This window comes from Metarhizium album, assembly GCF_000804445.1.
Source record: "Metarhizium album ARSEF 1941 chromosome Unknown scaffold_38, whole genome shotgun sequence".
Taxonomy (NCBI): domain Eukaryota; kingdom Fungi; phylum Ascomycota; class Sordariomycetes; order Hypocreales; family Clavicipitaceae; genus Metarhizium; species Metarhizium album.
In genome coordinates, this window is record NW_024467612.1 from 26,597 (window position 1) to 49,610 (window position 23,014).

Sequence of the window (23,014 nt, forward strand, 5' to 3'; positions counted from 1 at the left end):
GTGGCCGTGGCTGTTTGACCGGTGGCGCATGACGACATGGTACGATACCCCGTGCAAAGAGAGGAACTACTGCCAAGTGCACATGAACTGTACATATATCTGCACGGTATAGCGAAATCGCTGATGTGACAAGTTTAACGATCAGATACCAAGCTACACAACACAAGCCGGTCGCTCTCCGTGTGACATGTGTCTAGGCCGTGCCAAGGACTAGCTGTGTGAAGAGCACGGAGAGGGAAAAGAATGATTGGACTCCTCGTCAAGGCACACAGAACCTGGAAGAATAAAAGTCTTTCCATGTTGACACTGACTGAAATTGTTTACACGACACCTTGGCCGAGCAACGCGACCCGTCCGCCGGTTGGTGCACATACGACGTGGAGTACGCTCAAACGAAGGGCGACTAATCAATTTCCATCCGTTGATCGAGTTCCGAAATCAGTCGGTTCTCGGGCGAAATCAAGCTCTCCAGTCTCGACTCCAAGTCTGAGGGAGTCGCGACATCAACCAGGTCAGCCAAGCACGTGCAACCGGCTGCCTGCTCCCCAGTACCGGAATTCCATCCCGCCCGCTCTTCGTGCGTCCCCGTTGTGGACCGATGATGAATGCCACACGGACGGTCTCGCCGTGTCCCCCGTCACTCCGATGGTCCCAACTTACAGATGTATCGCCAACGGGAACAGAGCACGGGGGCCGCTCAGATGCAACTACATGCAGTGTTGCAAGATGCTTCGACGAGCCTCCTCCCCCCCCGAGACGCAACCACGGCAACTCGACCGAGACCCGGGATCGATCTGCCATCGCGAGCTTGTTTCAGGCCGGCATCGGCAGATGCACGATAAACCTAGTCACGGGGGGACAAAACAAACACACGACAAGCATGCAACAACCGCGAGAGCGAGCACAAAGCCTCCCGACCAAATGACTCGTCCTGGTTATGCCCGGAACGAAACCGAGCCCCTCCCAAGACATCAGATGGCGTGCGTGTGGCCCGGGCCGTCGTCGACATCGTCAACGACTCGACAACCCCCGCAAGCGTCCCCCCCTTGGACTCGACAACAAAGCCAAAGCCGCCGCCAGGAAAACAGGCCACGAGAAACAATGCCAGTCCACGAGGCAAAGCCAGAGGCAGCGCCCACCGCCGAGAGCTCGTCGCGCCTCAAAGCAGCCCACCACGCGGACTCGGCCAGACCCAGACCCAGACCCGACTGGTCCTCGGCCCAAACAAAGGCGCCAAAAGACGAGCCGTGTCCAACGAAGAACCAACAAGGAAGCACACAAGGGAGGCTCAAAACCATTCATATCAATCAACCACTTCGTTCATCCCGCGCCGCAATCAAAGACACTCCCACCGCCCAACGCATCATGTGCCGCCCTCACAAGCACCAGCAACGTAAGGACGAGACCTGGACTCGCTGTACAATCCGGCCGCCCACGACGCCCGCCTCGCCACAGGTATAAAGAGCAGGCAGCGTGTTCAGGTCCCACGGCGTACGTATCGAGCTGCTCCCGCCCAGCAAGGCCAACAAGACCAACAGTCCACCGCTTCCTGGGAATCTGCGCTTCACCGAGCCCTTCCAACCCCTCTTCGGCACAAACCCCGTCCAACAAGACGTCAGGATGCTCTCCCTGGCTGCGGCCTTCGTCGCCGCCCTCACGGCCGCCGCTGCGCTCGCTGCCCCCGTCGAAACCGGCACCAAGCGTGCTGCTCCCGGGCCTGGGGCCAAGATAGGCGAGGCGACTTACTATGAGCCCGGGCTGGGCGCCTGCGGCAAGACCAACAGCGCGGCCGACATGATTGTGGCTATTTCCCCGTCGGCGCTCGAAAACAAGCAGAAATGCGGGCATAGACTTCGTGCTCAGTATAATGGGAAGACAGTCGAGGTCGAAGCGGTTGACCTGTGCATGGGCTGCAAGCCCTTCGATCTGGACCTGACGCCAGCGGCTTTCAAGAAGCTTGGCGAGATGTCGGCTGGTCGACTTACGGGCGTGACGTGGGAGTGGATTTGACGGGGGAACCAGGTCAGGGAGTCGGTTACTTGTAGGTGAGTAGGTTGATGGACAGATCGGATCCGGCAGACGGGTGGGAGCCGTGGTCGAGGTTTCGGGGTCAAGACATTGTGAGATGGGCAGCCGGGCTGTTTGTTTGTTTTGAGAATCACGGCGCTCCTGTGCTCCTGTGTGGCTTGGCGCATTTAGCATTGGCAAGGACATTTCCAAAGGGGCGAGTGATGAAATCGAGGTATTCCATATTGGTTGCTTCTCATTCTATTGCGTCGGAGCTGTCCGAGGTGCCTGACCAACGCCGACGACGGCTTCCATGGGCAAGTCCAGTGACCAGACCGAATTTGATCAAAGGCCGAAACAAAATCCAACGTCTACGTATAGTGCAGTCCTCTTTATTACAAGCGTGTCGCGGGCCGCCGCTTTGATCTTCTTTACACCAAAGTCGCTCTCAAAGCTTCCCACCTCCCAACTGGCACAGCCTCTAGCCCGCCTTGCTCCTCGAGTTGTTTGTCCGTGAAAAGCCGGGCAGCCATCTCCTTCGAGTGCTGGAGCTCGAAGACCCTGCTGCTGCCGGACTGTTTTCTACATCGGCTGATGGAGCAGTGACAGGGGTGACTGCGGCAAACGCTGGGCCAGGCGTCTTGCTGCGGCCGAGGTCGTCTGCTGGCGGCTTTTCCGTGTCCCCTTCCGCTCCCATTGTGTTACGCCGGCACTGGCGAGGGTTGAGCATGATCGGCGGCGGAGTAGCCCCCGATCTGTCGTCCTCCGTTGCGGAATTTCGCCTTGCCCATGATGGGACACCTATCGTGGAAACGTTCTTCAGTGCTTCGGAGATGGTTGTTTCCCCAGAGGTGGATTGTTCAGAGGTCGGCCCCGGCGGAGCACCACTGGTAGATCGTCGGAAGAGCCTGTTGAGACCAGCTCGCGCTCCATGTTGTTGACCCGTAATCGGAGGATAGTGCTTCGGTTTCTGGTCGCTGCTGGGCGGCGGCGGTGAGGCAAATTGTTCTTTCTGAACCGGTGTTCTCATGTCATCCCTTCTTCCCAAGTCTACGCTGTTTTGTCTACTGTGGTAGCTTCGACGACGTGCGGTCGAAGAAAGAGCCTGATCAGCTCCGTGAATAATTGTCCCTTGAGACGTCGCCGCTTCTGATGTTGACCCAGTCCGTGCGTGCAGGCTAGATCTTCTATTAGGCGGCGGTGGTGCAGTACCGGCAAAAAGACCCTGCCTCACGGAGAAGAGATCGGGCATGCGGTCGAATCCGCCCGGTGGCAGTGAAACATTATCCGCCAGATCACCGTTTGGTTTAAATGCGGTTACCATTGCCCAGCTTCCCTTGGCCGAGTCTGTAGGAAAACCGAATAGATCGGGTGACACACGGCTCTCATTTCTCGAGGGCTGTGCGCTTTCGCGCATCCAGATATCAAGACTCGATTCAAGTGAGTGTGCGTCTGAGTCGTCATCGTCGTCGCTGTCCCAGCCTTTGCCTCTCCTGTGAGACACGGTAGACTCGTCTGCAGATCGTGGGCGAGGAATGAGAGGTCCTCGGTCCTCGAAAAGCAGGTCAATGGCTCGTTTACTCGGTGAAGCCCAACTCTCTGCCTCTTCTGGGGGTCCGTTGGGTATCGTTGCCAACTGGCTACCTCGCTGGCCGCCGCCTTGACCACCGAGATGAGATAGCACAACCCCGTTACCATTCTCGTCGGCTGCATCATGTTGTGAAAGCGTCTCGTTTGAGGATTTGAACCGGCGCAGCATCGAGCTCGATATGGTATCCGGCGTGGGAGGAAGCGCCTGATCATGTAATCGTACACCGCCCTGTCCGTCCGTCGTCGTTACTCCACGGAGAGCATCGCGTTTGTCTTTTGCACTTTTCAGTCCTAGTAGTTTGTCGGGCAGCAGCTGAGCTTTCGAATACTCTTTGCCTTGACCCCGAGGGCGGCCTGATTCCTTCCCACCTCCGCGCGACAAGTCGAGCTGTTCCGGGCGCCCTAGAGGTGAGCCGGTGATCACGTCCGTAATGGATTTGAATTTCCCCGTAGAAGTGGCGCGCGAGTCAGCTCTCCTACTCGAAGCTACCGGTCGAGTGTGGTTGCGCTCTGATTGCTCGCCGTTCACTTGCTTAGTATGACTTGAATCCCCTCCGTCTAAAACCGTAGCCTCATCAATATCTGCGGCGATCTTGTCGGCGCGTACGACTTTCTCCTTCCGACCGTAAACACTCACAAAGGAGCTCTCGCTCAGCACACTGAGTGTCGGGCTACCTAACTCTTGCACATTATCGGCTTCGGGGGAGCCTTCAGCTACGCGCGTCAAACTCAGCGTGCTGGCTTTGGTCCCCAAGTACACATTGCGGAGGTTTTGGGTCGTCTCACTATGGTCGGATAAGAAGCTGGGCATACGGTTGACAACCTTGGCATCCTCTTCCAACTGGGTGAGATCCGGCGTCGCACTTTGAGGGACAGGCGTCTTGCAGCCCGTGTCGTAATCGCGGGGGCAAAAGAAGCCTTCGATCTCAACTTGCTGCACCATGGCCCGCTCACGAAATAACTGATCCACCTTTGCCTCCAAGTTGACAATCATGGCGACGGCCTCCTCGACTGCCTTGTCACGCTTCTCTAGCTCTATTAGTAGCTTGTCGTTGACTTCCTCCATGCGTTGCTTGTCGCTTTCCAAAGCGTCGACCCGCTCCTCTAGTGTCGTCTGTCTCTCGCGCCTGTGATAAAGCTCGAGCTTCAAGTCGAAATTTTGCTTATGCAGGTTAGATACCACCTAGGCAAATCCAGAGTTAGCAGTCAGTCCTGCATCGCCCTGTTGGACGTCAGGTACCTTTTCCATTTCCTTGACACCCAAACCCTTCTTTTTGCCTTGGACAACGCCAGCGCTGGATTGTGGTCTGGTTCCTTCCGTGCTGGTCTTTAACGGGGAGTTTGGTGCTCGTCCGAGGTCAGCTGAAAGGCTCATATCCGGATTCGATCTGGCCAACGACGACTGTGACTGATTGAACTTGTCACTTTCGGCCCTGCGTTCCTTCTGTAGCTTTTCCTGCAAGAATGAAGAATGGGCAACCTGTCGAGTAGATTCGATACTCTCCTGCCTGCAGAGAGGAGGCGTCGGACGCGACATGGGTTGAGGCGAACCAGTGCTGCACCGGCTGTGATGGCGATGGATTGGATGGGACTGGGAAAGCTGTGGCGAGAGAGCTATTTGTGACGTCGAGCTGTTTGGACTGACGGGAGTGGTTCGCGAGGTATTTGTGTGGCTTGATGAACGCGACGACGCGCGCGGGTGAGGACGCTGACGAGCTTGAGACTGAAGGCCGTCCATGGTCGATGAAGCTTCGAAACACGCACACACGCACACACGCACACATATGCACCAAAATGAGAAAAAGCTGCGAGATGTTTGATATCTTGCAGCCAATTATGGTTCAGGTGTTGAGTGTTTGACCTCCCAATCCGCCAGGTATCCCAGGAATGGTAGATCACGTCTCAGTCCAACATGTACTTGTTACACGTGTAGCAACGATGCAAAGCGGTTGCAGAGAGGTTCCGCGGAGAGCCTGGGCAAGGCTTGGCCGCAGCGACGGGATGTAGGTTGGGTACAGAATGAGAAGATGGGCAAATGCTCATCAGGACGTCATTCGCGATGGCAATGCCGAATGCTGCTCTGTTCCCGCTTGAGCATCAATAGGGCGCTGAGGCGGTGGCAGCGTGCGACGGCGCCAGTGGGCTCGTTGCATACGCCACCACATAGATTTGATGGCAGCTGAAGGTAGCAGTTGGGATTGGAGTCTGGTGCTGGTGCAACAAAGGCGCGTGTGCAGTCTGCCGCGTGGCCGATGGATGTGTGGATGTGTGCAAGATGTGCGGTTCGCAGTCGTCGACCCCGGGGGGATGAAGACGTCAAGAGTTGGTTGGACACGACCGGATGCCGCGCGAGTCGTGCGAGGCAGAGGCAGCCACAGATGCAGGCAGGACACGGCACCGCGGCAACGGCGAAGGGCAGCGACAGTGACAGTGACAGGTACTCGGTACGGTACGGTACGGTACGGAGTGCCAGAGCGAGATGAGTTGGTCAAGGTCAGATGTTTGTTTGGCCCTCGGTCGGCCGGTCTGTCTCAAACAAATCAATCGAGCGAGGGAGACGTGAAACGAGCACAGGCAGAGGACTCGTCTCCCGTGTCTCGCCAGGCTGGCAATGGCTGCTGAGAGGCGGACGAATGGCCAGGACAGAAACGGCAGGTCATGAGGTGGGTGCTGCAGTCGGTCAAGAAAGAAGAGCCTCGATTGATGTGTTTGCTAGGTTACGGAGTGCAGAGGGAAGAGTCCAACTTGGCACGGAGCATGCCGCGCGGGGAGGGAGGGAGAGAGGAGAGAGGGAGAGGGAGAGGGAGAAGGAGAAGGAGAAGGAGAACAGCGAGGTCGGAGTGATGCTCCTGAGTTGAGTCCGGGGACAAGAGGAACAACAGGACAAGACTCTGCATCTGCAGCCAGCCCGAGCCAACAAGTCGAGCAAGGCAGGCAAGGGAGGGACGAGGAAGCGAGTGGCAACTTGCAAGACGATGAGGACTGTCATGACTGGTGACGCCGACGCCCCCTTGCTGAGAGGTATTTGCGTATGGCAGCCGGGACCGAGCCAGTCATGAAGGATCCATCGTCAGTCAATGGCTTCAATGCTTCGAGGCTTGGGTGCCGTCTGCCGTCTGCTGTCTGCTGTCTGCTGTCTGCTGTCTGCTGTTGATGCCGTTGTCGACTGTCCGGTGCCAACGGTCTTTGCACTCTCGTCATGGCACCGTCGAACGGGCTCCACCGGTTGACATTTTCGCCTGCTCCCTACTCCGTACTCCGTGCTAGTCATGGATTTTTAGCCACCACCGTCTCGTTTGACGGGCCCCAGGGACGGCTCGAGCGCCCTGTCCCACAGCGCTAGGCTGGATGCCTTCTTCTCTTTTTCTTTTTTTTTTGCCCTTCCTTTTTCTGGCTTCCTCGACGATCCATGTCATCACTCCCGACACCCACCACCCCCTTGCTACAACTGAGCAGCAACCCATCACCAACTCCTCCGCAGTACGTACATGAAATGTCAGGTACGGAATAATCCATCCTTGCCTCCCTCTGCCACCGTGGTCCATGGGCTCATCCACCTTGATCCCAGCACGCGACCATGTCGATGCGCACCGACCACGAACAAAGGCAGCACGACCAGTGACCACACCGCACCGTGTGATGGACATTTCCGCCAAGTCAGCCGCCAGGGTCTGTCGTTTCATCACAACTTGTACGGAGTAAGCATCGGTGCTTTGGCGCAGCGGGCCTTTATTCGCCGCTGAGCTAATCATCTCCTGTTCTGGTCCCTGGACCTAAAACCACGTGCCTCCAACACCGCGAAGAGCAAGGGTCCCCAGATACCGGCTTCAGATTTTGCTCTGCCTTTCATATCATGCGCAAGCAAGAACCGACAAGCACTTGCTGCAACTGAAAAGTGATGAACCAAGTAATTCGTCAACTCCCATGCCGAAACCACCACCGCTGCCCATGCAGCATCCTTCTTCCCCGCTAGTTCTGTCGCCTTTGTTTCAATCAAACCAGATGCAGAGGCGCGGTTGGTCTCCTATTATTAATCTTCGCTTTTGCTATTGCCAGTATCAAACCAATGCAGCCTATTGCATTACACAGACTGCCACAAGGTCGGTCCCACCAACGGCCAAAGCCACTCCCGCTGTGGCTCCCCGTCCTTCTTCGTGTTTGCATTGCAGCCCAGGCGGTGGGGGCTTCGCGTCGAACTGAACTCCATTTGCTTCATCTGACTTGGTCGATACTATCAACTAGTAGTACTCCGTACTTGCAGCCAGGGTATACACTTGCTGTGCAATCTTGCCAAGAGAGGCTGCGGTGGGCTGCGAGCTGGCGACCTCTACGTCAGGCGCACATGTCAAAGACAGAGACCCTCTCCCCGTATGTCAAGCATAAACCTTCAACGACAAAGCCCTTTCGGAGGAGCCCGGGTCTGAAAACCCCTAGACCGTCCCGATGACCATGCATCCGGACCGAGTTCACGACATCTGCGGCCAAGTCTCGCGGTTGGACATGACAAAACACCACGACGAGTCACGCCTTGGGACTTGACGTATTGTCCAGCGACCATGCGCTTCATCTACGTACAAACGTGCCCAGTGGAATACTCCAAATAAGCCAGCTTATTCTAATCGCATGTAGCTCGGGAACGACTGCTTGTTCAATCCAGGTTACAATTCATCACGGTTGAAAAACTTTTCCTCACTCCCTTGTCCCTCGTCCTCCTCCTTCTTCTTCTTCGTCTTCTTCTTCTTGTCATTTGCTTTCGTCCTCTGCTGGCCTGGTTTCTTTTGATTCAGCCTGCTGTCCTCTTTGGCGTCCCCATCGCTCTCCGCCTCGCCGTCTCCAGACTCTGCGTTCTTTGCTTCTTCTTCGGCGTCATCCACGTAGCCAAAGAGCTCCTTTTCGTCTTCCTCGTTCATCTGGAACAGTTGCATCTTCCAGCCCTTTTCGCCAGCGAGCTTCTTGAGCTTCTCGCGCATTTCTCGGACGGCCTTGGGGTCGACGTTGAGCTTTTCGAGCTCCTCTTCGGTTAGGCCCTTTACTTTACCGCCATCCTCTTTGCTGGCCGCTTCGGCAATGATCTGCAAGATCTTTGGCTGCGGCGCAAACCAATGACTGAGCGACAGGAGCTTGAGGGGCTTGCTGTCGCCATCGCCGGCCGGGAATGCTCGTTTGCCTCCGACCACAACACCCCCAACCGTGACCTGTGTGGTTTCCTTTTTCTCGTCTGCCTCATCGTTGGTGTCCTCTTGCCTAACGGGCTCCTTGCTGTCATCACCGCCGGGGTGTGCCGCTGTCGGCTGCTGGTCCAAAAGTAATGTGGATGTGTCGCTTTCACTTATCAGCTTGCAGTTTATGGGGTTTGCGGACCTCTCGACGGGCGGCTGGAAGGCGACGTCCTTGCACAGTCGGGGCGTGTTGATCATCATAACGTAGGAGCAAGTGACGACTTCCTTGATCCACCCAATTTTGTCAGACTTGATGCCCGGCACGCACTGGTATTGAACTTCGATTCTGCGGTCCCTACCCGTCAAGTCGCAGACCGTACCGCCTTCCAGCTTCTGCACAAGGTAGCGCTGGTCTCCTTTTATCTGTAGCTCGGCCGGCAGACGGGGCGGATCGTCGAAGTCGCCTTGCTGCCTTCTCTGCTTCCGCTCCCCAGCTGTTGCGGGAAGCGTCGGCACCCGGCCCAAGATGTATTCCTGGCCGTTGGGATCCCGTCGGGGAATCTGGCCGTTGCTCGAAACCGACACGGCGTGATATTGTACAACCTCGCGATTTTTGCAGAAGCTGTAGCTCCACCATCCAGATACGTAGTACAAGCAGGAACCTTGCAGTTTGTTTACAAGCTCCCACCCCTTTACCGCCGCTCGCTGGTGCTCTCGTTCCTCTGCGGCTTTGGCGAGTGCATTCTCCGTTTCGTTTGCTGGCCCGGATGGTTTTACGACTGGTATTGAACACAGATACCGGTACGGCGATAAGTTCAACAGCTCGTAAGAAAAGCTCGCGACTTCGTCTGACTCGCCAGAACTTGGAACAGCCCCGTCAGACGTCGTCGATGTGTACGCTTGGTTGTCTGTCGCTTGGGAAAACTCGGCCGTGTACGTCGGGTGTTGATCGCTACGATCAATGAGTGCCTGTGCATCCTTTTCGGAGATGTGATCGCTGTCGAATACTACTTCGAACTGAGTGAAGGTTAGTCTCTTCGCATTCCTCGGAAGCCATGGTACTATGGTGTCACTCTACCTGGGGATATGCGAGCAAATCATCGTGAATGCTGAAGCTCGGGGATCGTGCATAGCTGAGATGGACGCCGGCCAGGAATAGAAGATTGAGGCGGCGCATTTTGCCGCAGCTCGTCGCTTTCAGCTCACATAGAGAAGGATGCTAGTAATTCTGGAAGAGGACGTGTAAATGGGCTCCTGGCTAAGATGGCAAGGTGTCATTGACAGCTGCCGAGGATCTGCCGGTGCCCACATAAAACACGGCTTAGGGTAAGGCGCATAGGGTTGTTCCAAGCCGTATTTCGTAAGAGTTGGACAGAGAAGTCAGGGTTAGTGCGTAAAGATACCTGGAGATGAAAACCATGGTTCATGGTTTCTACGCAACTAGGTGTGAGCCGGAATTATCTTCTGTTCGAGTGGAGATGTTTTGCTACTCAAATAGCACGACTCCTCGGAACGCTGCGTCACAGCCCAATGGTCCGCGCAGACAATCCCCCGTACAGCAAGACCTGGAGGGTTATCAGAAAAATATTTGTAAAAAATCGAGTTGAATTAGCTTCCATCCTAGACTCGTCCACCAATTTGTCATATATCCGGATTAGTGTGTACTGATGTTTCCTACTTGTTTCAGCGTGCGATAAACAGGAGGGCGGACAATCCTACCCTACACATCACATCAGATCTGGCAGATTGCATGGTTACAAAGGCATCAAGGCTCGCAGGCAATTGGTCGATTTGTTCGGAATGCACGGAACAGACTATCGGTAATAGTTAGGCAACCAAAGCCGGAGCCGTTGCCCCATAGAGCCTGGCTCAAATCTGTATGTACTTGGCAGAGGTCAGGTGGACATGAGTCTTTAATGCAAAGCCTCATAAATCAAGATCGGGGATGGAGTACGGAGTATCAAGTATTCCAATGTATCAGCAGGCCAGAGTGCTGGGAGCCATGCCGGCAGGACGCGGTCTGCGCCCCATCGCTAGTCTCACGGGTTCGAATGCTGCTTTGAGGGAACAGGCAGGGGACAGATCATGGATCATGATCGTTTACCACACAGTCCATGCACAGTCCATGCCTGCCTTTTGTTTTGTCAAGCATCTAGACTTGCCGCATACCCCTCACATCCCGTTCGCCTCACTTTTCGTAGTCGCAGGGGTTGAAACTGGATCCTCACCAATGGCCAGCTTGCCAGAGAACATCTGATAATCCCTTTGTCGAGGACCCCAAATTTGCCATTGTGTAATAACCATTTGTTCTATTTCCCGATTGGGCTCAAACATACGGTTGTTGGCGTCAGCGGCCAGTTACAAGTTGCAATGCTGTTCTGCTGTCCCCATTAGTTGACCGAAACGACTCCTGTGCAAATGCTTTTGGTCCGAAGCTTCACCCGGCGTGTTGTGGCAGTGTCTAGGTTCTCAAGGTGGCCCAAAACCTGTTAGGATGGGGCTGTGCCCCAAGATTGCGGCAGAGCTGAAGCGTTGGAGTAGAGCATAACGGCTTCGGATGGCAGCCCTTGATCACATGCGAATTACGGGAGTATTGAGTTCGATGTCTGAGTCTCATGCGATTCATTGGTGCAGAGAGCCACAGTAAACGGAATCAAGTGGTGGTCGCAGCGGCCTGGTCCTTGATTGGCCGCTATGAAATTGAAAAGTTATCCATCTGGGACGGGACCAGAGAGTCAGTCGACTCTTCAAGCTCCGACGACATGTGTCTTGCCCTTTAAATCAACTGACTATTGACGAGCCGGTGGCAATGCACGGTGCACAAAACAGACGGATGATATCAACGCAACAGTGCCCGTTGCGAGCAATGCATTCCCCGGGGTTCATGAACAGTACCTTGGCTCTCAACAGGTTCATCACACGCGTGGCTGCGTTCTCGCCCTCGTCTCTCAATATTGGTTCTTCTTGCGAACGGGTGCGCCTGCAACCGGATGGTTAAAGAGATCTCAACGGAGGCAAATTGGGGCAGGGATACTGGCCAGTTCGAAGGCACGGCTGCCAACACGCCGAGCGTGCCTCTATCCGGATCGACCCATGGAAGGCATGATTTCGACTCAACCGAGCATTTCGTCATAAGCCTTCAGCCAGGTTGAGGCGGCTATCTGCAACTCGCACAATTGTTGTGTCTTCTCTTGGCTGAGGTTGGACATCTGTCCAGGCAGCCAGATAACCGGGCCCAGCGGCCAGGTTCTCAGGTTGAGGCTTTGCGGCGCCTTGTCGAACAAGGCATCATGGTACGTATTGGACTGCAAAACCGTACGGTGCGAGAACCGCGGCTGGGTTTTGCTCAAGGTAATAGGGATCGATGTGAGGGTGTCAGAAAGAACCGCAAGTGGTGTGGAGGGATGGGACGTGAGGTGGGTGGCACAAGGCACAGCTCTCTCTGCTCCCAAGGAGCATTTGGGAGTGAAGATGAAACGGCCTTCGAGTCTGCCTACAGGCACACTACCACTACGTATATTCGTCGGGCGATGGGCTTGTGGGTCGCGCCTTCCTTTGGCTGCCAACGACGACTGCAGGTCTCAGGAAAGCAGGCACCAGAGGCAGGAAGGACGCCAACATCTGTGGTGATCAATCGAAAAGATTCGGCGGCCTCCGAAATCCTTCAGTCTTCAATCTTCAGATTTTTGTGCAACAGCATTCCAAGTTGGCCAATGATCGAGGCAACTGTCGTTGTCCATCGCTTCGGTGACGCTTCGATTCCGACTGAGCCTGAAGACGACTAAATTCAAGGAAGGAAAGCATTCATCTCAAAATCGGCTGGATAATTCCGATTCCGCATCCTTTCAATCTCGAATAAGGAACAAGAAAAAAGGCTTTGCTACGTAGTAGGTCCATATGCCTCTCAAACAGTGCATCTCATCGATGAGCACAGGGGAGGGCCCATGTCAGTACCGCAACACCGGAGATCGTATTACAAATGGCTCTGGGCCCACGGACTGCAAGATGATTTATAGATTCGTTTACTCGTCATGGCGCCGCAACGCTACGAGCGTGCCGTGGATTGGAATTGCAGAGCCCAAACCAACACCCTTGGTGCTGTACTGAGCACCAAGTCAGATGCGTCGTCACCCCAGTCTTCTGGTGTCAATGTCAGTGTGCTATTACGAATTGTGCTTGGTAGGACTCGTTTACTGCGATTAGTCGATAGTCGACACCGAGCACGAGTTCGTCGACTTTCGAGTACAGACTGCACCAAGGAGCCAGCCACCCTGTCAGTCCCAGTGAGGCCAGTCAGACCTGCAGGATACTGACCAAGTACGATTGTGCAAAAGAAAACCTACTAGCAAACGAGGCCATTTCCCACGGCTACTTTGCGAATTACCATTGGCAAAAACGCCTCAGTGAGGGTGTGGGTACTACAGGGAAGGATTGTGAACTTGTCCACAACTTGCATCTCGTCCTTCATCCTCGTGCGATCAAGGCCGGGTTCTAGGGTCCGGCATCACTGGGCTCAAGAAGTGCTTGTACATACCGAACCCCCTGCGTGGCTCCCACACCTCTAGGCTCTACAAGCCAACACACACACGACTGCCCGCGACCCGGCGACTCGGCGAAGGGACACAGGTGACTGGGGAGAGTGATGAGTTGTCGAGTCTCCTCGGGTCGATTTCTTGCACGTCATATCCCTGGTTTGTGTCCAATGCTGCTTGAGTGAGCGCTCGACGCACGCACACGCTTGTATGTCTGGCACACTCGTGCGCATGCATGGCTCCAAGCCATACTGAGTGAGTACTCCGTACTGCGACTGCGACTGCGACGATGAAAGAGAGCCGCATTCTTCGCGGCCCTTCGCTCCCCTGTTAGTCCGCCGCCGCCTTGTCCGAACCACTTGACGTCTGGTTGCCTTTTTAACCCAGCCATGCCCTCTCCCCCGACCCTTGGTTTCTTCCTTACCCATCTACATCAGACGGTTGCTAGCCCGCTCCGACCGTTGACAGTATTGGCCCTTTGCAAATCAAGAAATCCTCTCCTTCCCTCATTTGTGACTCTGTTGTGAGGCCTTGTTCTGCAAGGTCGTGATAGTACTACCGTTCTCCTGTTGCATCCTGCCTTATACACTGCCTGGCCTTGTATTGAGGCTTTTACTTCAGCCAGGCATAAACAAGGCCGCGATATTACTGCTCGACCACGAGTCCCACCCCCCCCAAGCCATGACCAAGGCCACGTCTACTGCTAGAGAGGAACAACTTCAGCTCGAGGTAGACACATTGAAGGCGCGGGTCGAGCTTTACGAGAACCGTATTGCATCACAGCATCACCATTCCCCGGACCCTGGATTTTCCACAAATCCTCCATGCTGGACTGCTCAATCCTCAAAGGGAAGTCGAGCATCCTTTGATGCCGCCATGGACGTAAGTTACCACATAGTTCACGCAAAGCCCAGCAGTTCTTGAGCAAGCGTTCACTGACATGTCATCTTTAGGGTCGACGCGGTCATGCCTGGCGTACTCAAGCCCGCCAGAAAGATGTCTTGCAGCAGGACCATCCGGATCATCTTATGACTCGCAGCATATCCAACCACTCCGAGCTAGACATGCCATACATGTACGGCGGCGCAGCGGCCTCCTTCGCCAGTGCCCCGGGCTTAGTGAATGGGTCTTCTCGTGCGGCCTCGATCAGTAGCCACTTGGCCAGTGTGCATGGAAATGTCACTCTTCCTGATGTTGGAGTACATCCCGGAAATTATCTTTTGACTCAAGATTGGTACAGTGAGCAGTCGTACTTGGCCTCGAATGAGACTTATTTGTCTCCATACGAAGCTCAGAACAGCACTGTACCTTCAGCTCCTCCGTCTATGGTGTCTGGGTTCTCAGCCCAGGAACCTACCCAACCACTAACAAGACAGAATAGCTCTTTTGGTGGCAGCCTTGATGCCAATATGGTGAGATTTCCGTCGTCTCAATCTCATCGTACAGACGAGCTTTCGCCTCATGACCCTCTGCGGCCCTCCGACGCCGAGAATCATTGTGCCATAAGCACGGTCTCTGAGACCTACTTCCTGGCTATAGGTTCCCGTTTCAGCATGAATGGCCAGGAATATCCTCCAGCTACTGGAAATGCTCCTCTGCTGTTGCCGACATCTGTCTCGCAGTCAATGGAACGCTCCATCTCGAACACCAGTACTTCTAGTGCCAAGTCAGCGGGCTCGAATGCAGAGCGTCGTGCAAGGGAGGCTCTGACGCGTACTCTCCAAAACGGCAAGACGAATGTCATTCGTCCCAAAGCCGATAGCACGCCGACTGCTACGAATCCAACTGCTGCACCTCAAAGAAAAGCCGGCAAGATGGCTCTGCAAAAGACGCCCTATCAGCGACCCAAGGGCCCCAAAGTCTTTTGTCGTTTCTGCAAGGACCATCCCGATGGCTTCCGCGGTGATCACGAACTTCGCCGTCATCTTAACGCCAAACACAAAGGTGTTGTAAAGAAATACGTGTGTCGGGATCCAGCAACTGTTGGACTTACGTCCGGGGTCCAGGCTTTGCAACCACTCTCGGATTGCAAGGCCTGTTCTTCGGGCAAGAAGTACGGGGCGTACTATAATGCTGCGGCCCATCTTCGCCGCACCCATTTCAAACCAAAAGCACCTCGCGGCAAGAATAAGAAGCCTAATGACGAGAAGCGTGGTGGAAAGGGCGGCGGTGACTGGCCTGCCATGTCCGAGTTGAAACTTTGGTTCAAAGAAGTTCTGGTCAGCCGGGATGATGATGATGGTGATGATGATGATGAATGCTCTGTTATCGAAGTCCCCGATGGCGAAGATCTAGCTGTTGACGATGATAGCAACAGTTTTGATTGGATGATTGATCAAACTGTCGACGAAAATGCCTCTGACTGTGATGCTGAGGGCGACTCTTGCATCCCTCCTTGGAGCACCATGACTGCACAATATCAACATGATGGCATGTGTGGTCTGAGAACCACAGCTGTTGAGGATACACAAATGGGTGAACTCTCATCGCTGGACCAAGTACATCCAGTCAGCTACGCGCTTGATGAGTTTTCCTTGGCTGGGAATGACACTGGTCCTTACGACCCGGTTCTCCTGGAGTCTACCTCATCCACTTCTGCCCCCGCCTTTTACATCCACGGTCAATCTTATCAAAGGCCCAACGGCCCCGGCCCGGTGTAAGCGCGGTGATGTGCAGCAGTTGTTGTGCTGAGTCTCCTGGGCCAACACACCGTGTGGTCATCGGCGGGCTTTGACACCACTTGCATCCACAACATCTTGGCCGAGAAAGGTGAGCCTGGACAGTGGCGGATGCACTTGTCTGCAAGGGCTCTTCTTACACGGAAGCAACGGCTGATTCCGAACAAACCTTTCCTAAATTTACTTTCCTTCTTGCAGAATAGAGGCGCGGGCCTTCTCATCTTGTTTCTGGCGAGTTACATATCTGACTCTACATCGGAAGCCAGAGTTGATGGCAGCCTCAGCCGCGGCTCAAAAGGTTAGATCTAGAGTTCCTGACAACTGTCTTTGCTGTTACTCAACCGCTTTCTGTTTATGAATTTCTTATCTTTTCCTTCGTCTTGCTTCGTTTGCTGTCTATTTACGCTGCCGCCATGGTTCATTTTCTCTTCTTCCTTTGGCCTAGCACCTTTGCAAATGATATTGAGTAGTGGGGGATACGTTGAGGGGATTTGCTCGTCCTTCGGCGGACCACCGTCGCTCAAGCCCCTCGGCTTTGTAGCGGCTACACACCACGTTTCCTCCAGCCACATCGATGCATCCTCGTTGTTGGCCTTCTGGGGTACACGGATAGAGAAGAAATTACAATGCGGAACTAACTGTGATCTGAGGATATGTTTACACGGCTGGCTGGGCTATGCTGTTCATAGAGGCGTTTGGGCATGGATATATGATATTCTGGAGAGGGATACCCATTCACGGTCACGGTTTTGTTTTCTGGCTCTTCTTGAATATGGAAGGATTTTGATTTTCGGATTATGTCAACACATATATAGACCTGCTACTCAGTGTCACAGCTGCCATGGGATTGGGTCCGGCGTCTGCACTCTGACACGAATAGAATTAATGTACACTTTCTGATGCCGAGCGACTCCGTCGTCATATCTCTGCCTCTGAGTGATTGTTCTGAAGTTCCAATGTCTCCTAAGCACGTGTGCACGTGTCTGCTAGCCTATCCTGGGCCCTGGCAAAGCCTGGTGTGGCCGGTCAGATTCAGATCCACCAAATCCATCCATGGCGAGCGAATCGACCTAGCATCTTCACTTTTGACAATGTCGCAATCAGAGGCACAGAGTCCAGCCGCACCACCCATTCTTTCATCAAGTCGGATAACCAAAGCACACGAAATTGCCTTGCTCGAGCGCTTCCTTGTTCGAAATGGAACGTTCGGCGCTGCGCTCCTCGTCCTAGCTGGCGCTCTTGCCAACCATGTTCGAAGAATACTTGTGCCTTGGCTGGGACAGTTTATCTGGTGGCATGCTATCGAGAACATGAAGTTTGCGACGTCTTCACCGCACTATTTCCTCGAAGAGTCATTATCCTTCCCCTGGAGCGAAGTTCTACTCTGGGCATGCTGGACATGGATGGGGCATTTCGTCTCTAGGAGCATTCGCGACTGGTACGGCTCCGAAGAGAATCCCTCCTCCCATCGGCGAGGTGCTCCCTTGAAACGGCGTCAGGTCCTTGATGGGAATCGCGAGTTTGCCTCTGGGATACATGCAGGCCTCCAAGTGGTAATAGGTCTGACCCTTATGGAGCGGCATTACACGCAAACATGCTTCTGCGCAGCATTCGTCCTGGCCCTCTCACGGGTTGTTGTGTACGGTGGCGCGGTAGGGAGGGCGTTTTTGTGGGATCGCGTCTCCGAGAGATGGCTACATGCTGCCTTTCAATGCGGCTTGGTCCTCCACTGGGCATATGGCTGCTTGGTGCCTGCGGCTTGGAACGTCGTCAGGGCAGCGGTAGCTGGGAAGCCGACGCCGGCGGTGGTCCACGGGATCGTATGGGGCGTCACGGCGTACTTGGTGCGCTATTCGAACAAGTACTTCCTTTTCTTGGAGTTGAGCGACATGCTGGTTACGCTGGGGTGGATGACGCTGGGGCTTGTTACGGTGATGCTGTTGAAGATGGACATGATGACGGGATGGACACTCGCAAAGGAAGGGCAGATGCGAATTCAATCGAGGGGAGCTGGGGCTGGGGCTGGGGCATGTTCGAAACCCGGTGCGGCTGGTTCTCCAACCGACGGTCAAGGACGCCGATTCCCAGGAGTCGTCGGGTTTGTCGACGTCCCGGCGGACAAACCGTGAAGAGTTGTCGTCAATTCATACGTATCAGACGCCACTGGGTATTGTCGCCCAACCGGCGCTTCGCTCGACCCTCGCAACACGCAGCTGTGTAAATGCAGAGCATGTCAAGACCAACTCCTCCCAAAAGAGAAGAGACTACAACCTTTTCACCTTTTCAGTCCACTCCTTGGCCCCCTTTACACCCTCGTGTCCCCTCCTGAACAGACTCCTCTCCCACTCCTCCAGGCCCCTCAGGAAGTCCTCCCCTTGGCCGCCCACGCCGTCGTCTGCCTTCCTCGCGTGCAGTCCCACGTCGTTGGCCCTCACGACAAACGTCCGCCTCAGCACGGCCCCCAGCTCCCGCTCGTCGAACAGGTCCAACATCCTGACGCCGATTCCGTAAAAATGCGGGCTCTGGTCGCGAAGCGGCACGGCCCGCGGGTCGGCCTTCAATGCGTTGATGACCTGGTCGGATAGGCAGGGCGGCAGGTTCAGCGTCACAGGGGCCTTTGAGTCTTCGCCGGCGGAGGCGAGCGCGAGCATTTCCGCGAGCCAGAGGGGCAGGGCGAGCGGCGTGCCGGGTTTGAGGCCCGACGAGTTGTCGAGGTGGCCTAGGTAGGGGACATCGAGCTCGAACTGGCAAGGGACCTTCTGTGGAGGCGTTAGCTGGACGTGTTGGGCGTTGATGAATCGTCGTCGAGGATCGCGGGGTACCTCTGCGTCTGTGAGGATAGCATCCACGTCGTAGTACGGCATTTCGAATGGCTATGCGGCATTGCAGGCGGAACAGTCGTGGGTTTCAACCAGTGCACATTGTCCCAGTCATGGGAAGCTGATGCGCCGCGACTTGGGACTTGGCGGTGCCAAACCTCCAGATTGTCCACACGGAGCATATGTGAACGAGTTTCGGACTTGGCTCCCGGTTGAGCGTGATCACGTGATGAAATTCACGTGACAAGAGTTCCAGCCTGGCGGACTGATGTAGTTATCATGTCGCAGTCTCTCTTTCTCAGCCTTGCACAAAAAGACCGAGGTTTATTTGCTGGGTTAGAAACGGACGGTGTGCCTTTTGGTAGTTTTGTAGCAGTTGCATCGGACTGCTGGCGAATTGAGCCATCTTAACATCTTCTCAAAGTGGACAGGACTGCGAAAAACGAGCTGACAATCTGAGATAGCGCGACCAGAGCCAACTCAATTACTGCGTGAGCGACTAGAGAGACGGCGAGAAAAAAAAAGCACAGTTACTTCTTGTAACTTACTTCTCAGTCTTGTTCTGAAGCCCCAGCAACCGAATAACTTGGAACCCGCCTGCTCAAGTAAACAACAGGTCGTTCGGACAAGCTCTCTCCAATCCGGCCAAGCCACTCCCGCAACGGGCCAACCCAGCTGCTGTCAATTGCTCGGGGCGCTCACTTTTTTTCCCTCAGGGCGCTCAATACCCCACCACGCCCTGTTTTTAGTCTAGCGGCCCTGCTGCCATGCGCCACAGTACATTCTTAGTATAAAGGTATGGCAGCTTTACTCAACTCCAAAAATCGTTATTAAATAATGCTGCAGCCCTATGAATTTTTCAACAGGCAGCAGCTTTTTCCTTTAACAATATTATAATGCCTAATAAAGGCCCTTACAACCCCTTAAATCCGCCCTTAAATTTGCCGCCCTTGCCGGGCTATAGCAGCTTCAATGACCTCTATAATGCTGTACAAGAATTTAGCCAGCAAAATGAGGGCATTTTGCTGCCATACCTTTGTACTAAGAATGTACCGTGGCGCATGGCAGCAGGGCCGCTAGACCAAAAACAGGGCGTGGTGGGGTATTGAGCGCCCCGATGAGCGCCCCGAGCAATTGACCAGCTGCTGCACTTGAATCAGACGCTAGTACCAATAAGATTCACGGTGACAGCTTCCACTCCAGCCAGCTCCCCCAACTTTTTGACATCATCCACCATCCACCTCTTATTACAGCATCCGTCCCGACCGCTTCGTTCAATCACCCTCGTCCTGTCGCCCCGGTCACATCTTCGCCATAGCCGCCTCTCCTCTCTCGCCGCAAGCAAACAAACCCATCATCGCCGATTATAGAGCCCACCATGTCATCGGCGCTTCTCCGCACCACGCCCATCGTGAGGACCGGCCTTCGCGCCGCGAGGCCCATGGCCATGGCGAGCACCAGCTTCGTTCGTGGCAAGGCCACTCTGCCCGATCTTCCCTGTAAGTCAATTCCCTCGCTCCGCCGCATCCGCGCGCCCTTCTCGCACCGACTTCTACGGCTGCAGGGACAGATTGGCTGATTCCTTACGCGATGCATCAACCCCCTCGGAATAGACGATTATGCCGCTCTCGAGCCCTACATCTCCGGCCAAATCATGGAGCTCCATCATTCCAAGCACCACCAGACCTATGTGAACGGCTTTAATGCCGCGAGCGAAGCGCTAGCCGAGGCCACAGCCAAGAACGACACCAAGGCGGCCGCTGCTCAAGCGCCCCTCCTGAACTTCCACGGTGGTGGCCACGTCAACCACAGCCTTTTCTGGGAGAACCTGGCCCCCAACGGCAAGGGCGGCGGTGGCGAGCCCCAAGGCAAGCTTTTGGTATGTCGCCCCAGGCCCAGTAGCCTCCCCGAATACACACGCCTGAATGTTGACCATTGGATCCGTCCACTTAGACCGCCATCAATGAGGATTTCGGCTCCTTCGAAAACTTGAAGAAGCAGACCAATGCTGCTCTTGCTGGCATCCAAGGCTCGGGCTGGGCTTGGCTCGTCAAGGACAAGACCTCTGGCACCCTGGGTCTAGTCACTCGTGCCAACCAGGATCCTGTCACTGGCAACTGGCAGCCTCTCCTGGGTATTGACGCCTGGGAACATGCGTACTACCTGCAGTACCAGAACCGCAAGGCCGAATACTTCAGCGCTATTTGGGACGTCATAAACTGGGCCACTGTGTCTAAGCGTTTCGAGAAATGAAAAAGGAGCCGCTGACTCGTGTCGAATTTAGGAAGAAATGTAATATGTACACTTTTGATACAATACTCAATGCGGAGCACGCCTCGACACGTGAGGATCTGCATTGGTTCATAAACGCAAACGTGACACGTAGCTGCAGACAAGTCACATCCCAAGGCTTAATTATGGCTCGCAAGTTTTGAAAATACCCATGTTTCGTTTTTTGTCATCAATCGAGGGTGATACAAGGCCACCGTCTCTGAACTTGCAGCGTCATCCGACAGAGTGTCGAATGGACCCTCTTGAAACACTTGTGCTAGGGGGTCTGGCATCGAACGACCCCTTGGTATATTGCCAACTCGGTGGGAAATTCCTGCGAGAATATCTCGCCCGCGTACTCGTACCAGTCAGAGTTCTTGTCACTGGTGCGGGCTTCGAAAAACTTGACATACTCCCACCAGTCTGGATACCAGCCTGCGCAGTCCCAGCCTGTAATGGCAACGATTTGAAACTTGTCAACGATGATGTTCTGGGGACAAATGTGGCCGTGCGACATGGCGAGAGGCGCCTCGCGCTTAAGTTGATCAGCCAACGTGGCACCTACAGGACCGGGGACTGAGTCCCAAAAGGACGACATAAGAAATGATATAAACATGCTGTGCGAAGGCTCTGGACGCACAGCCCAGTGTGTGTTGTTTTGATGCTTGTCTAACATGAGGGAAAACTCTCCGGAGATGCTGGACCCCAGGCGCGCATTTTTCTGTGGGATTTTCCGCAATTGCGAGACAAGCTTTCGAATCCGACGAGCCATGTCATATTTCTGCGAAGCCGAAAGACGGTTCTAAACGTCTTCCAGCAGTAAGCCATGTGACACGCAGTATAATGGGTATTCGCTCGTGGAGGCAAGCTTGCGGACTTGGTCCAACGTCGGGAGGCGCAACACTGGAAGTCCCATTCGCTCCATCTGTTCGTTTACAAGCAGTCCAACGCTGGTAATCTGCTCCATGTGCGTCGAGGATGTAGGAACCGACTTTTTGGTCGGCTTTGGCTCCAACTTCAGGCGCAACGTCCAACTTTGAAGCAGGCTGGCAAGGTATGTCGTGTCATGACTAGGAGGAGGCGCTGCGTGACGGGGTCAGATGAGCCTGCAAGCTGAGGAACAGTGCCGAGACGACATACGTAGGGGGAAAAAAGGCGGTCGTTGTCGGTGTAGCCGGTTGTCAAACGGCACGTCCCCCAAGTCTTCTTGCACAAACGAGTCGTAGGATCGTTTCTGTGACGCAACACTGGGCCAAGTAGCTGCGCCGGGACGGTCCGAGCTGGGTTCGGCAGCATCTGCATCTTCGAGTGCTAGAACGTTTGAACCGGTGATGCGAATGCACCTGACTCGTAGTGGCTTTGGAGGCTCGTGTTCTTGTTCTTGATTGGAAGCCTCTCTGAGCATTTTCTCCCGTTCGGGGTTCATCGCCATGGCAAGGAGATGTGCGACGGGCCGCTCCCAGGACAAGATCTCTGCAAGCTCGGGTTGGCCACAAAGTTGATGACGATACTAACGGGACAGGGTCGAGTTGCATGTGCCCATACTAGTTCTTAGTTGGTGTTTATTTATTCATTCATCCTTTTTTTTTAAAAAAAAAAAAACAACCGTTTGAGTTGCCTCTGTCCGAGTCAACAACTGTAGCCAGAGGCAGGTGCGAGCCTAGGCACCCCACCTACCAATTGACACCTGGCCGACATCTGTCTGGCACGCGCAACAACCGTCATCAGCATATATAGACCAAACAATCTGTATTTTCATCAGAATATTGGCGCGCTTCTCAAACGGCTCTGCCATGTCTCCTCTTTCTTTTGGCCGACCAAGCGCTGGTTGCAAAGGTCTCTATCAAATATCGGCAAAATTTTGGTCAGACAGGACCTCACTCCGGGATCGAAATCACTGGTTGAGTACTGGCATCGAGGCATGTCGAAATCTCCTGCCATTACTTGTTCGATGATGC

General features: G+C 54.6%; 8 protein-coding genes across 8 annotated transcripts; 4 read left to right on the forward strand and 4 right to left on the reverse strand.

Annotated features, from left to right (window-relative positions):
* Positions 1-1,620: 1,620 nt before the first annotated feature.
* MAM_07872 (riboflavine-aldehyde-forming enzyme) lies at positions 1,621-2,010 on the forward strand (the record flags this gene model as incomplete). Its single annotated transcript, XM_040826670.1, has 1 exon — positions 1,621-2,010. One exon carries the CDS (start codon positions 1,621-1,623, stop codon positions 2,008-2,010), a length of 390 nt encoding a protein of 129 aa, XP_040675302.1.
* Positions 2,011-2,488: 478 nt separating this feature from the next.
* Positions 2,489-5,134, reverse strand: MAM_07873 (uncharacterized protein; the record flags this gene model as incomplete). The annotated part of the gene is made up of 2 exons (XM_040826671.1): positions 2,489-4,780; positions 4,838-5,134. The coding sequence occupies 2 exons, from the start codon at positions 5,132-5,134 to the stop codon at positions 2,489-2,491; spliced, it is 2,589 nt and encodes an 862-aa protein (XP_040675303.1).
* Positions 5,135-8,255: 3,121 nt separating this feature from the next.
* On the reverse strand, positions 8,256-9,933 carry MAM_07874 (Glucosidase II beta subunit-like protein; the record flags this gene model as incomplete). The annotated part of the gene is made up of 2 exons (XM_040826672.1): positions 8,256-9,773; positions 9,835-9,933. The coding sequence occupies 2 exons, from the start codon at positions 9,931-9,933 to the stop codon at positions 8,256-8,258; spliced, it is 1,617 nt and encodes a 538-aa protein (XP_040675304.1).
* A 4,036-nt stretch (positions 9,934-13,969) lies between these two features.
* On the forward strand, positions 13,970-15,948 carry MAM_07875 (key lime pathogenicity protein; the record flags this gene model as incomplete). Its single annotated transcript, XM_040826673.1, has 2 exons — positions 13,970-14,170; positions 14,242-15,948. The coding sequence occupies 2 exons, from the start codon at positions 13,970-13,972 to the stop codon at positions 15,946-15,948; spliced, it is 1,908 nt and encodes a 635-aa protein (XP_040675305.1).
* Positions 15,949-17,057: 1,109 nt separating this feature from the next.
* On the forward strand, positions 17,058-18,095 carry MAM_07876 (uncharacterized protein; the record flags this gene model as incomplete). The annotated part of the gene is made up of 1 exon (XM_040826674.1): positions 17,058-18,095. One exon carries the CDS (start codon positions 17,058-17,060, stop codon positions 18,093-18,095), a length of 1,038 nt encoding a protein of 345 aa, XP_040675306.1.
* Positions 18,096-18,119: 24 nt separating this feature from the next.
* On the reverse strand, positions 18,120-18,830 carry MAM_07877 (DNA replication complex GINS protein psf-3; the record flags this gene model as incomplete). The annotated part of the gene is made up of 2 exons (XM_040826675.1): positions 18,120-18,179; positions 18,246-18,830. The coding sequence occupies 2 exons, from the start codon at positions 18,828-18,830 to the stop codon at positions 18,120-18,122; spliced, it is 645 nt and encodes a 214-aa protein (XP_040675307.1).
* A 1,333-nt stretch (positions 18,831-20,163) lies between these two features.
* MAM_07878 (manganese superoxide dismutase) lies at positions 20,164-21,038 on the forward strand (the record flags this gene model as incomplete). The annotated part of the gene is made up of 3 exons (XM_040826676.1): positions 20,164-20,284; positions 20,399-20,664; positions 20,739-21,038. 3 exons carry the CDS (start codon positions 20,164-20,166, stop codon positions 21,036-21,038), a joined length of 687 nt encoding a protein of 228 aa, XP_040675308.1.
* A 295-nt stretch (positions 21,039-21,333) lies between these two features.
* Positions 21,334-22,488, reverse strand: MAM_07879 (Aminoglycoside phosphotransferase; the record flags this gene model as incomplete). Its single annotated transcript, XM_040826677.1, has 3 exons — positions 21,334-21,858; positions 21,994-22,139; positions 22,197-22,488. The coding sequence occupies 3 exons, from the start codon at positions 22,486-22,488 to the stop codon at positions 21,334-21,336; spliced, it is 963 nt and encodes a 320-aa protein (XP_040675309.1).
* Between the last annotated feature and the right edge of the window lie 526 nt (positions 22,489-23,014).